Genomic DNA, 14623 nt, shown 5'->3' on the forward strand with positions numbered 1-14623 from the left:
TCACCATGTGAGCTTTGTTGCAGTTCTGGATGATCACCTGCTCCATCTGGTCCACCACCTTTTCCACGTTGCCCTGCTGCCCTCCTACACACTTGAACAGCTGAGTCATGCTATAAATGGAGTGCAGGATTTGGTGCGCCTGTGTTTGCAACATGCACGCATGTGCATTACTCTCACCTTACTCTCAATCGCATTTATTATCGGTTGTGCACGCTTTACCTTTGCAGAGGGACAGTGGTCGCTCAGTCCGGAAGAGTCCGAAGAACCAATCAGGTTCTGGTTTTAAAAGACAAATTGAATGACAACCCATTATAAATGACATGCATCATAAATTGCAGGCCCATGTGCAAATTAAACAATGAACAGTTATTTCTCTTGATCCCAAGCCAAACGTCTGCATGCCGCAATCACTGCTGAACATTTAGTTCATCTTTGGTAGCAACTCTGTGGAGGTGTAGATACCAAACGCTCCAGATCAGCGACGATCAGGCTCCTGTAGGCGATCAGGACCGCGGAGTATCTGCAGCGGCGTTTGCTGCGGGCCGCTGCGAAGAGCAGGATCATCAGCAGGCAGATGCAGAGAGCAGGCCTGTTCATGTGCTACACACACACACACACACACACACACACACACACACAAACACACACGGCTCATTCAAACTTCACAATCTAGCCCAGCGTTTTCAAATCCTGGAGGAACGTCTGCCAAAGACTCTTCAAGTTCAGGTTGAGATTCATGGCCATTTCAGCTACATACGTGTTGACGGTACATAGTGAAACGAAACAACGTTTCTCCGGAACATTTAAACAACGTTACATGCAGACTTAAAGTGACCGAGCAACAGCCTGGATTCTACACTGCTGACCCACCTCAATTAGGCTCAGGTGATAATTAATGGCCAAATAATGAGTGGGGCAGCCTGGGAAGATGTGTGGGTTGGAAGAAAAACTTCCCAGCAGATGATGTTCCTGTGAATATTATACCGGGTGAAAAAAACAACGCGACCAAGACCAGAGTCCAACCAGCAAAAAAAAAAAAAAAAAAAAAAACAAAACCTTCCTTTGGTCAATTATAAGCCAGTTATGCGACATCCAACCGGATAATCGGATAAAGCGCGGGTCTCGAGTCTAATCAGGACAAATACTTTTTTTTTTTTTTTTAACCATTACAACTTCTTAATTGGGTGCCTAATTAGTGCTCGCACTTGATTAGCTGAACCGGACTCGGTTACGACCCGCGTGTTTTACCACAACGCAAATAAACAAAAAAAAAAAAGTTCTATGGACCGCTGATAGTTTGTACTTTTGCAGGAGCCTCTCGTCGTCACCTACCATTTATCATCGGACGTCGACCGGTCCGAGCGCATGAATCCCATTTTGCGCGGCCGCTCGGCCGCCCCGGACGCCGGATTGGGGGTTAAGTAGGAGTCCCGGCCGCCGGACCGCCAGTGCGCCTGAGCCGCGTGGCTTCCCACATCCCCACTTCCCGGGCGCGCACGGCTCCGGTTTCCCTCCCCGTCATGGGCTGCTGGCGGCGGGCTTTGGGTTACAGCGAGCTCCAGTCCCATCAAGTCGACAAAACTTCCGCGATCAATCACCTGCGGTTCGTTTCGCTTTCGAAATCGGATTTTTATTTGAAGGGAAGAAGAAAAAAAAAAAAAAAAAAAAAAAAAAAAAAACAGTTTGTAGCTTTATAGACTGCAAATGTTTTACGCGCGAGTTTTCAACACAGACCCGGTAACTCCGGTAACTATTAAAATGACTTTACAGGAGTTTACAGGATGAATATCAGGAACACACACAATTGTAATCGGTCTTAAAAAAAAAAAAAAAAAAAAAAAAAAACACACAATGGAACATAGAAATACATAAACCAAGCAATGATAATTCCCAATGAATCGAAATATCCAATGAAATTTACATTCGTTGCAAGATGCTGCCGTCCAATCAGCTGTGTCGGTCCCCCTTAAAACATGCAGCGATTGGTCCATTTCAAGTCCAATCAGCAATGAGGACAGATTGCAGTAAAAACGTAAAATTCCCCCAAAACATGGACACTAATGAAGCAGGAAACTCTGGTCTGCAGGTCTTGACCTGACAGGAACCAGAAACGGAGCACACTAGACGTATTTTAGCAGAGAAATGTAAAGATGATGAGGGCAGCGTGGGACTGGTGGCGGTCGTCCTTCCTGCAGCATGGGTTGGGGTGTTCAAAAGGTGTTCTTGATCTGGGACGCCACCAGAACAAGGATCTCCCCGATCTTCTTTTGCCAGTTGAGGACGTGCTTGGACTCGGCACACCACAGCTCCCCGTGGCGGGGTTCGGCGTTCTCGCACCGCTTCTTCACCTCGTCTTGCTGCTCCTGAAATGCGTGGAGGGGAAGGGCGTGTGAGTAAAGACGCCGATTCTTGTTGACCAACAGGAACGCGTCCTGGTACCTGTGTGCCGTGCTGCAGTTCGAACTTGTAGAAGAGGGCCCAGGCGTCGCCAAGATCAGGCTCGATTTTCACTGTCCGCAGGAACCACTCTCTGGACTTGGTAATCTTGCGCTCACTCCAGAAAAGCCTATTAAAAAAAAAAAAAAAACACTGAATCATTTTGATAAATAATAATGTCTAAATGATGCACAATACCCTGCATCATAGACATCATTGGATTATGGCAGCACCAGCATCTTTTAAATAATGTTTGAACATTAACATACTGAATTTAAATGAAATTAATTTAGAGTGAAAGCACACGGACGACTTTTCCTCTGTTTAATATTTGCCGACCTCAAACGTGTTTTATGTAAAATAATGCTGGTGTTTTTGAACAAAATGCATCTTCAGTCAATGGGAAGAAAGTGCCTAATAATGTGGTAGTAGTCTCTGGGTAACGCAGTCGCCTATGATCCAGAAGACCCAGGTTCAAATCCCGCTTACTACCGTTGTGTCCCTGAGCAAGACACTTAACCCTGAGTGTCTCCGGGGGGGGACGGGACTGTCCCTGTACCTACTGATTGTAGGGCGTCTGGTAAATGCTGTAAATGTAAAAACTTACTTGGCCACAGCCAGAAGCACGTGTGGGTCGTGCTCACACTTCTTCAGGGCATCCACGCTCTTGGTCTTCCTCTGAGGCCTGGCTTCTAAAAACACTGCCTCTGCCCAAAGGATCCCTGATGAGGATTACAGGGGCAGAACAGTGAGCTGAGGGGAATGTAAGCCACAGGCGGCATGATCGGCCTGGATACACTCTTACCCGAGTTGGGACATTCCTGCAGGGCTTTGGCCATAAGCGTGTTGGAGATGTTCTTCAGACCAGCCCTGTACTCCAGACGAACAGATTCCAACCTGCAGAAAGCGTCAGTGTGTGAATATGAGTGTGTGTGTGTGTGTGTTTGACTGCGTCTCAGTAGCCACTCTCACCACAGCTCCGGGCTCTGCGGGTTCTTGAGTCGAGCCTTCTCCAGGATGGCACGTGCACGGGTCAGCTGACCAACTCGCTCCTCCAGGCGGGAGAGGAGGAGCCACAGCGGCATGGAGTGGGGGCATTTCTTCAGCTGGAAATGATACACACACGCATGGTAAAGAATGGTGCAAACATAAGCATACAAGTGGGCAGATTGATGGGGTCATGAAACTGGTGCTGAAGGACAAAGACGTCTCCACGAAAAGCATCGGGAGAGAAACGGGTTTTGGGAACTGATACTGGCAAGGACCTCTGTGCCAAATCCCAAAGCCAAAAGAAAAATTTCCAGTAGTTATGAATGTGCAGCACTTTTTTTTAATGCTTCATTTAAACTTTGATTCTGTGGTAAGATAACATTTGGAGCTGATAGGTTTCTGGTTCCCCCACGTACCCCTTGGTTGTAAGCCTCTCTGGCTTTATCAGTGTTGCCCGACTGCTCCTCGATTTGGCCCCGCATCATCCACAGCTTGGGAAAGTCTTCATAGTGCTTCAGGGCTTCGGTGCACAGCTCCTGAGCGGCTTCAATGTTCCCCAAAACCCACTCCAGCTTCACGGACTTCATGAACACCTGCAGCAAGACCATTTCATTTCATTGAATTATCATTATGGGGGTGAAATTACATAGAGTGCACATTACGAAACACACTAAAAACAGACCAATGCTACAGAGGAGCTCATGTGAGGCATGGCCTACAGCTGATATTCTTCAGAACAGATTAATACACTAACACTGATTAATTGGCAGTGAGCAACTGGCAGTGACGATCAATGACAGATGATGAAATCCATTTTTGGATTTCATGTTCTACATTTGGAGGGGTGTATAATGAACAATATTCAAAATAAGATTACAAGACAAACATGAAAACATCAGTACTGACATTCAGCCTAAAGATGATTAATTTCATGGTTAAAATGCTAAATATTGTGCGCAAACACCTGGAAATAAGACCAAACATACACATATATATATACACATTTCCTTAATGAATACATGCAACTGCCTACAATAACCACAGTAACCTGTCATGGCCACCCACTGCTCACTAAGGGTGATGGGTTAAATGCAGAGGACAAATTTCACTGTGCACTGTGTATCACAAATGACAATCAATTCACTTCACCCCCTACAGGCATGTCACTTATTAATTGAGCTACTTTCATACTTTCGGTCAAACAATTGCCATGTCAAATTTTCTGGGATATGGCTGGTTCTTCATTTCAAGAGAAAAAGAGTGACGTGATTGAACGGTTAATCCCGCTTATACAACACTGCCTGCCCTGTAGGGGACACGTGAAAGGTTGTTTTCAGACTGAGTGACAAAGTTTTGCTTCTCAGCTGTTGCTTTGAACGTGTTCAGGCAAAGGGACCTATCTTCACCAAAATCTTACATGTTGGCTGAGCATCAGGCAAGCCCCGCCTGCCGTTGCTGCGAAATGCTGCCACTTCCTGTTGCTTTCCCATTCTTCCCCTGGCCTCTGCAGGAAGTGTCTGAGCAGTTGAGGTCAAGTGAGGACTGGAAGGTGAAACCACTGTTCTATTTGGCCTATTTTCTCGCTCTCTCTCCCTCTCTCACAGCATATAACTTTAAGGTTCATTTAATGTCTGACCTTATTCCTCCAAAACTGTTTAGTTCAAAAAGACAAAACTAAGACAAAATGTGAAAAGACCTCTTTCACCCAAAACAAGCAGCCTAGAGCTGAGAATGTCCTTTTTGGAAGACATCACTGCTGTTGCTCAAGAATTACGACCGTGTGACCCAATCAAATCCAATTCAGACTCTGTCTCCCTGGCCAACCGGCATCTTACCCTGGCGGTGGGCGCACTACTCCGGGCCTTGGCGAGCAGCCGACGGGCTCGCTCATATTCATTATTCTCCGACTCCAGCTTCACAGCAGCCAGCCAGATCTCCTCACTGTTGGGGTTGGCCTGTAAGGACCAAATGCAGAGATGAAGATGGGGTGAACAAGGTGAGGAGGGGCATCATTTAAAAAATGGATTCAGTTGCAGAACACTATATCATGCCTACCGACAACATAAATTATTGAATGTATACATCACGTGCCGAATGACTATGGCTGCAGAGTGGATGCATAAAATGGACATGCGGCTGATGATGTACACTCTTCCAATCCTGACGTGTCTGGAGATACCCACCTGGAAGGCCAGAGCCAGGATGCTCCGGGCTGCGGGGACGTCCTCCGCCAGCCACTTGGACTTGGCCCCCATTAGCCAAAGCACCTCAGCTTTGGGGCAGTGGGCCACCGCCCTCTGAAGCAATGCCTCCAGAGACTCCCTAATGATAAAAAGACAGATAGATTAAGGCTGTCAACCAAAAAGTTGTCTCTGGCTGGGGTGAATTTTGATTGATTAATGCAATTAATTTTAGTATATGATATTCATAAATTAATTGCAACCATTAAGTGTTCATTTTGACAGCCCTTTGAATACAAATATGAGAAAAAGTGTTAGTAAGGACATGTTAAGAAGGTGAACTCGCATGTCTAATGCAGTTTTCATGAATGAATTATATATAATTGACAGACAGCGACAGATTTACTGAAAGGTTCCCGTTTACATTTCCCTTCCACTCTGACATATGAAGCAACATAATCTGGCAAGGCCAGAAGACAACATGGAACACCTGCTCCCCTTTCTGGCACTTGCTGCAGGCCTTGGCAGACAACGTGATTGAACGTACAGGCAACTTGACAGCTTGATTACATTAATCTTTTCTCAGAGTCCCTAATGTTTCAGGTTAAAGAACCTTAATTACAAACGTCTCAATGTGCACGTCAATTTATTTTGCCTTCGGAAGAATTCACCTTCACAGCCTCGTGTGCATACTTGTGCTTAAGGCTCAGAACAGCTTAGATGTTTGCAAGTGTACAAGCAGAAATCTCACCGCGTGCCATGGCTCTTCTCAAAGTACGCAGCTCTGAGCCACACACTCTTCTTGCTGGGGAAGACCTGCAGCGCGTGGGCATAGATAGCACGGGCACACTCCAGAGCTCCATGGGCAACACACTAAACAAAATAAATAAATAAATAAATACACAGCATTCCATCCAACACCCAGCATTACAGGAGACAAACTTTCTAAAACGTTAAATGATGTGTTTTAAGTTCATTTATGTTTAACGCAAACGAGTTGAAAGGCATCATATTTGTATTAGTATGTTGGAAATCACTGATTATACTAATACTTCAGAGCTCAGCACATAGATACTTTGTTTAAGGTCAGTGTTATATACATTGCTCAAAAAATAAAGGGAACACTTAAACAGAATGTAACTCCAAGTCAATCACATTTCTGTGAAATCAAACTGCAACACTGATTGACGATCAATTTCGCATGCTGTTGTCCAAATGGAATAGACAACAGGTGGAAATCATAGGCAATTTTTATAGTTTAATTGGTTACGGAATGCTTTGGAGTAGACTCACTTCAAAATATGGTGACAATACATACTCAAAAAAATTACAGTAAGGAACACTGAACTGTGTAGCATCATGTGTAGAGCATCAGGAAAACCTGCTGAATCTCCTCTCTATGTTAATGTGTGTGCATCCTTACGCTCTCTGCATCCTCCATCCAGGTGTGCTTACAGTCCTCTTCCTCTATGCCAATGCCAATCACGGCTCGGATGATGGCCTGGCATGTAGCCACACTGCCTGCCTTGTCACACTCCTCCGCATCCTGTATAAAGAGAGGGTGGGTTTTGTATAGTGATTATAGTATAGTATAATTCTCAGCTAAATTCTCATTTGTAAATGCTATTTTAAAGGCCAGGCCAACAGGCTAACAATCATTTTTTCACTGCATGCAGTCATAATGTAGATGAAAACAATCCTATTCTTCATTATGTGTTCATGATATGTGGAGTACAGTAGCTTTTGTCCACAGGCCAGAAAAATAAACACTCTTGAGACTTTCCTCTTTGGACTGACACACACACACACACATTCTATATACCTTTTATGTTTAGAACATATTATCTATTACAACTTTTCTTGGCACCTTCAATCACTGATTTTTCTAGTGCTGTCTGTCATCTTTAGTGTCTACATGTTTCAGTTTGCATTACAGCCCAGTTTGTCGGACACCTGCACTTCATGTCAGTATGTAACTTTGTTTAAAATGTTCCATGTAGCACCAGGTTCGGGAGAAATGTTGTTTCGTTTCACTATGTACTGTCTAACACGTATGTAGCTGAAATGACTATAAATCTCAAGGTGAATGTGTTGCTTTTGACCAAAACCTTTTTTGATTGGAGTCAAATGGAACATAATGTTATTCTATCCTGGGGTTCTGGTCATTTTTGGACCCTGGCTGATCTCCAGCTCTCAAGTTGTTCTTTTCCTAAATAAAAGCCCTGTGAAAAGCAGCTCTAGTTCAAAGCCAGGGGCCTTGAACCAAAGGACAGTGAGCGGATCGGTTACACAACACACTACATGTAACTAAAGCAGAGGTCTGCAGCAAGCCACTGCACAGAGCAACACCATCCATCACCACAACTATGCACACCCACCCACAGACACATCCAGACAGACATGCCCACTTAAACTCACACAGAGCACAGGCAAGACCAAACACAAGCGAGGAAAATAAACCCTGGCATTGAAACTTGGAACTGATATTTTCACAAATTCGACCACTCATCAAACAAACTCCTTTTTTTTTGTGTTCTTGAAGAGGCCCGTAAGTGAGCCAGTGTGTCCAAACACGGCTGTCACCTGAATCCACTGCTCACGGTTGATCTCCACGCCGTTGGCTCGGAGGGAGGTGATCGCTCGGTCAATGATCTTCTCCACCATCTGAGTGTTGCCGTTGGCCTCCTCCAGCTTGGCAGCGGTGATCCAGATGTGGCGGTCAGTGGGGATGTTCTCGCGAGCTTTGTTGAGGACACGCCGGGCATTCTCGTACGTCTCCAACCGGGCCAGAGCCAACCACAGCTGTGAGAGGAGAGGGAACATTTACATGACTGCAAACATGGCTTAACTATGATAACGTCTACAAGTCGGTATGGTACGTAGTGTGTGTGTGTGTGTATGTTGTGTATAGCAGGTTGTGCACAAACCTCCACACTGGTTGGGCAGCACTCCACAGCTCTGCTCAGCATGATTCGGGCGTCCTCTGGCTCCTCCAGCTCCACTGCAGTCTTCCACAAACGCACCGACTTGGACACATTCTCAAGGGCTAGGGGACGAACGCAGACGTCACACAACAATCTGAAGAAAACTAAGAGCGACCTGTATGCAGTGCAATCAACTGAAAGTGGTTTCAGGACACAAGAGACAGTCTCTGGCTTTCTGTCTGGGTAGACTGTTGCAAAAACATTTAAGACATGCGACTCAAAGATATGGGGGGGGGGGGGGGGGGGCATAGAACGTGCTTTATAAAAGCAATGTAGAATCTGGGTTTTAATCACGATGTTCTCGCTGAAACTTGGCACAGATGAGTTGGATTAAACCTCAACGTGCCGAGACTGATCATGTGTTTGGAGAGGAAACAGGTCATCCGTCTCTGTCAGGGGAGGTATGCTGCTGGGAAGAGCCTGAAAGGTGGGGGCACATACAAGCTCTACTAGCCACATCAGGGGGGAGAGCACACTGATGGTTGGAAGCCATGGAGGAGGGCTGATTGTGATGACACGTCCAGAAATGCTCCGACAAGGCCGGAGAGCTGCTTGGATGCTGTGCTGGGAATGTGGAGGTGCTGTAGAATATTACATAGTAAACTAAGGTATGCAATTTACACATCAAAGTTAAATACTTCAAGAACGGTCAACACGGAACCCTGGAAAAATGTGGGTGCATACCATTAAAAACCTACAAGAATTTTGGAATTGTAAGAGTTAATAGTGACACGACTTCAATAACAGATGAAAGTGAATTGTCATTGTGAAACGCTGCAGCCCGGCATGTCAAGTCAAGCGCATGAAATTGCAGAAACTTATACAAATATGCTTGTTGATGAAATGGTTTCTGTGTGGGTTCCTTTACTACAGACTGGCACTCATTAATGATTGTAGAACAAATTGGACCAATCACGACTCGTTATTTTCCTACCAGGGACCTGTATGTTGCATGGGTTGATTAGTGTGGATTTGGTACTGAGTGTGGGTAGGTGTGTGTTTTTATAAATAGGGCCCACCCTATTCATGTCGTGGAGAGGGAAGGGCAGTCGGAAGAGCAGTGACCAGGAGACGGAACTGCGAGCAGCGGCATCGAGGAGATCGGCGCGGGCAGCGGTGGTGTTGCAACCAGGGGCAGCAGCGCGAGCATCCATTTGAGGGACATTGGGAGTCATTGAATTGGGACATTAAGGACGAAGTCAACACATGGGCCCGAAGGGAAACTGGGCGGAGCTCACTGCCGCACACTCACGGGGACGGCTTTGGTGTGTTCGTGGGGTCCTGGAGTGTGCGACCCACTGGGTTGGGATACTAGGAGACTGAATTGTACGTAACTTGGGCTCGACAATCTGGGTAACAATTTTGTTTGTGGGTTGGGATTAGACTGTTATTGTACTGGTTTGTTGTAGCTAGTTATTTAAAAAAAATTTTTTTAAATAAATATTTAAATTTATAAATACAAGATATTTACGTATTAAGTTTACGCAGGACTCAAGCGTGTGCGTCTGGGGTTAATGTGACTGGTTGGATCAACTATGCTGGTTGATTACCCCCCCCCAACCATCTAAAGGTGTGAATTGGTGGTGCTTTAGTCCGAAGTGTGTTTGTGTGCCTTTATTTTGAGGTATTGTGGCATATTACATTTATTCTGAATTCTGTCTATTTCCTGTATACGTATTTTGGGGGTGGCGTCAAGTCAGCAGTATTTGGCTCCAGGCAGTGTTTTAGTCTGCTGTGCACCTAACATTAATTTGTACTGGTTTGATTTAATAGTGAATAAAGTTGTATTCATTTGTGCTTTGCGTGTTGCCGAACGATCACGACACACACAGTGGCACAACAAAATGTGTTCTCTGCTTTTAACCAATCACCCTTAGTGAGCAGTGGGCAGCCATGAAAGATTACAAGTCTGCTTCCTTATCCGCTAAGCCACTGACTTATTGTCTCACTTTGGCTGGTACTGTTAGGGTCACCAAACAAGTAATTTGGCAGAAATGTTTATAGATTACAAAACTGTCCAGAAAGTAGACCCATCTGATGTTTAAGGCTGGTCAGCTAGACAGTATGTTGCAGTGTGACATTGAAGAAAAGGGGAGAAAAAAAATTTGTAGGGGAGCTCTGACCTTTCCTCAGCACACGTTTTTTAGCCCTCACATCCGTCTCCAGCTCAGCAGCACGGATGTAGATTCGTACAGACTGGGGCAGGTGGCGTACAGCCTGGGCCACCACAGCTTTGGCTGTGTCTCCAGGCTGCAGGCGCGCCGCTTCCAACCACACGTCCTCACTCTGGAAACACAACCAGATGCATTTGAATGGACGTGGCATGAGTGTGACATTAACCTGATGGCAACATAAGATGTCATTTGCCAAGCTGAGTGACAAAATGAAGTACAGCCGACTCCTGACGCAGTCACTACCACAGCGAAGCGCTCACCTTGGGACACATCTCTGTGCCTTTCATGATGAGGTTTCTGGCCACTTGCAGCTTGCCGGTCACTTCCTCCAGACGTGCCGAGGCAATCCAGGCTGGGGGGTGGTGGGGGTTTGTCTCCCTTACTGACTTCAGCAGCAGACGGGCTTTTTTAATGTCACTGCATCAAAACAAACATGTCTCAAACTGAGAAATCTTTTACTGCATGTAAATACTCATACTTCATTACTGCAGGCAAGGATGTACCACAGAAAGGAAAACTCTACTCTTTCCCAAGTAGAAGCTCTTCAGAAGAAATTTCCATTTTTAGCCACTGCAGGACTGGCTAGGGGAACTTGAAGTGAAATTTTCATGATAGATGACCTTTAAACATTGTGTATTCGGCTGCAGGGACGTGAGACGTCATTACCTAATGTCACCTCCGTGCGTGGGGATCATGGAGTTGAGGTCTGTTAGATAACCTTTTGGATCTACCACTGTTTGTCCGCTGACTGAGTCTGAAACCTAAAGGAGAGTTTATAAAAAAAAAAAAAAAAAAAAAAGGTCAAGCCTTACAATGTCTTCAGCTCAATACACCACGAATTTCTACTTTCTCTCCTGATATACTGTGTACATTTCCAACCAATGTTCTCACCAGTCACCCATAAATACCAACCTGTTTTATGGCTTTAATAGACTTATGGAATGGGAAATCTTTTCCAGGGTGTCTGAATTTGGTCTTGTGTTTCAAATTTGTTAAAAAAAAAAAAAATAATAATAATCTCAAACCCGCTTAATTTTTGATCACCATCCAAACATGCAAAGTGGACTTCAAAACTGCCCAATGTGAGCATACTGCCCAGACAACAAACACAGAAATAAGAAAATCTGATCTAGTGCAGTGATCAACAATGGCTCTTCTGGAGTTGATTTCACGTGAGAGTGAGATTGATGCTGAAAGCATTAGTGCTGCATATTGGCAACCCTGATATGCAGTTCAAGACAGGTACAACAGGACACACAAGAATCACAAGGATGATAAAAGCGATGATGCTGAAAGAGGACCTGGCTGAGACGCATGTCCATCAGGGTGTTTCTGGCCTGTCCAATTTTCCTCATGTCCAGTTCACCAGTGCCAGGGGTCATCAAACCAGGGGTCATGCCACCTGGGTATGGTGTGTTGAGACCACCAGGAAAAGGGGTATTCAAACCACCAAATTGCTGAAGAAAACAAAGAGACATCACAAAAAAATTATTTCACTCTCTCCCCCTCCATTGGCTTGAGCTAAAATGAACAATGAGAAGAATACGACCCCTAGTGGACATTTAAGAAATTTTACTTTTAACAACATTATTTTCACTCACATTCACATGTACATAAATGAAACTAAGATTATTCACTGGAAAAACATGCATGTGGTAGCTCGTTTTCTCATATACTGCATGTGCGTGGGAGTGTTTCATACCCCCTGAAGAGGGTCCACAGTTGTGTGATTCTCTCCCCCTTGAAGATGCTTTGCAAAAAAGCTGTCTGGTACAGGTGTGAGCTTCTCATAGCGGGGGTTCCTCTGCCTCTTGTTCCTAGCATCACCAACTTCAGGTATACTGAGCCACTCCTCCTCAGACACCTCCGCCAGCTTCCTCTGCAGGTAAACAGCAAGTGAGCACTACGGAGTGCACACACTCTATGCATGCGTGTGTGTCCCCTATCAGGAGAGTTTCACTTTGTTCCCCTAGCCTGTATGGGGAACTCTGCAGAACTCTGGCTAGAAATGGAGATAGGTGTAAAGAGTGCTTTGGTCATTCTGCTTCACTGTTTAAAGAGCATCAGCTCAGATGGTCGGATCTGGAATTTTACTTTATCTGGAAAAGGCTGAATTTCGGAAACAGGCGTCAGATACGGTATTAGGGGACCATTAAGATCTATATAAATGCAAAAATGGGACTTTTAAACACAACAGTATGTCACACTTCATTGTGTAGTATAACCAACCTTTAAATCAGAAAACTGTTGCTGGATTTTCGGACGCTCCATACGATATTTCTCTATTTCTTCCTTTTCTCGCAACTCCCTGATAAACGAAGAAAAACCAGCTCATCTCTTATTTTCCAATTAAGGAATCAATGAGTAATGCGGAATGTCAAAACCATGATCAGAAAAGAAAAAAAAAATGGTTCCTAGCACACCAGAAGATGAGCATCTAGCGAAAAAAATCCCACCTTCTCTCTTTGCGTCTCTCATCCATCCTCTTATCGAGTGCAGCATATATAGCATCAGCTTCCTCATCGTCCTTCTCGTAAGGCCCACTGGAAAAAAGACTTCCTGCATAGCCATTAAACTGGATGGGGAAGGTAAAACACAAACAGGAAGGTAAGTGGAGGTGATGAGGTTTCTCATGTCACACAGCACAACGAAACGTGTCCTCTGCTTTTTACCCATCACCCTTGGTGAGCAGTGGGCGGGGAGCAGTGTGTGGGGAAGGTGGTTTGATCAGTGGCACCTTGGTGGGTCGGGATTTGAACCGGCAACCTTCAGATTACAACCGATCTGTTTCCTTCCCCACTAGGCCACCACTGCCCCCCTGCCCCGGTAAAGGACAGTGTTGACAGAAAAAGGTGGATTAAAAAAAAACGGTCACACGGGCACCTCATCGTAGTTCGTGTCGTTCAAATCCTCGTCGTCGTCATCTTGGTTTTTCTTCATCTGATCCCCCACAGTCCTCTTCCCTGGAGGGGCATGGCGGTCATCCACGGGGTCGTTGGCATCGCGAGCAGGGCCGATATCAGATCGCGTCGTGAAGCCCGTGGCGCTGCGGAGAGATGGAGGAAGGTCGGCGGGCGCGTACGGACTTACGAACACGAAGCAAAACGCGAGTCGTGTTCTCACCCTCTTCCCAGACCGGGGACGTAGCCGAGAGGTGCCGGCATGCCCAGGAATGGCTTCTTCTTTTTGTTCAGGCCTCCAATCAGGGGCGAGGCGAGCGGGAGGACCGGGGCGCTGCCCGCCGCCCCGCCGCCGCCGGCAGCCGGCACCGGCGGCGCCTTTGTGACGATTTTCGAGGGCTGCTTCGTAGAGACGCTGGCCATGGCTGCTTCTACGATAGCACGCTTCACCTCCGGAACAACAACGGTCGTGTTTCCGGTGACCGGAATAAAAGTCCGCCGGCGCCCCCTCGTGTGCGGGAGGAACCAGCGCCCCGCCTCCACCGGCCTTAATCCAACTAGTTTATTTTAACCGGTTACTAATGTTAGGAGCATTTAATCGTTGATCATACATATACGAATATATACATTCACAATAACAGCAATACAATACAATAGAAGAGCAGTGGGGGGCCTAGCAGGTAAGGAAGCAGCCCCGTAATCAGAAGGTTGCTGGTTCAAATCCCGAATTGCAAAGTGCCGTGAGGGTGATGGTTAAAAGTAGAGGACACATTTCGTTTTGTCACCGTGTGCTGTGCTGCAGTGTTTCACAATGACAATCGCTTCACTTTTGATTACATTTGCACACGCAAGTGCAAAAAGCCTTTTTGTTGTGGGTTGCTGGGGCAGTGGTGGCCTAGCTGTTAAGGAAGCAGCCCCGTAATCAGAAGGTTACCGGTTCGAATCCCGATCAGCCAAGG

General features: G+C 45.9%; 1 protein-coding gene and 1 long non-coding RNA gene across 2 annotated transcripts; one reads left to right on the forward strand and one right to left on the reverse strand.

The window, feature by feature from the left end:
- Positions 1-1829: 1829 nt before the first annotated feature.
- prpf6 (PRP6 pre-mRNA processing factor 6 homolog (S. cerevisiae)) lies at positions 1830-14117 on the reverse strand. Its single transcript, XM_028994796.1, has 21 exons — positions 13888-14117; positions 13648-13810; positions 13221-13339; positions 12994-13072; positions 12467-12643; positions 12066-12221; positions 11431-11525; positions 11025-11181; positions 10714-10876; positions 8534-8652; positions 8190-8408; positions 7030-7152; positions 6358-6479; positions 5610-5748; positions 5262-5381; positions 3843-4019; positions 3409-3542; positions 3242-3333; positions 3044-3158; positions 2440-2566; positions 1830-2363 (listed from the first exon to the last, which is right to left on the reverse strand). Exons 1-21 carry the CDS (start codon positions 14085-14087, stop codon positions 2211-2213), a joined length of 2949 nt encoding a protein of 982 aa, XP_028850629.1. The 5' UTR covers positions 14088-14117; the 3' UTR covers positions 1830-2210.
- Positions 8036-10387, forward strand: LOC114798812 (uncharacterized). The gene is made up of 2 exons (XR_003751123.1): positions 8036-9198; positions 9603-10387. It is a non-coding gene; the product is annotated as an uncharacterized LOC114798812 (long non-coding RNA).
- Positions 14118-14623: the final 506 nt, after the last annotated feature.

The sequence above is a fragment of the Denticeps clupeoides genome, chromosome 10 (assembly GCF_900700375.1).
Source record: "Denticeps clupeoides chromosome 10, fDenClu1.1, whole genome shotgun sequence".
In the NCBI taxonomy this organism is placed as follows: Eukaryota; Metazoa; Chordata; class Actinopteri; order Clupeiformes; family Denticipitidae; genus Denticeps; species Denticeps clupeoides.

What these genes read in the sequence shown, in the direction of transcription:
- prpf6 (XM_028994796.1), bottom strand. Translation starts at nt 14,087, where the DNA reads ATGGCCAGCGTCTCTACGAAGCAGCCCTCGAAAATCGTCACAAAGGCG. An exon ending in AACAGTTTTCTGATTTAAAG is followed by an intron (nt 12,644 to 12,993) that starts GTTGGTTATACT and finishes GTTTACCTGCAG; the next exon opens with AGGAAGCTGGCGGAGGTGTC. An exon ending in ACCGTGAGCAGTGGATTCAG is followed by an intron (nt 7,153 to 8,189) that starts GTGACAGCCGTG and finishes CTCTTTATACAG; the next exon opens with GATGCGGAGGAGTGTGACAA.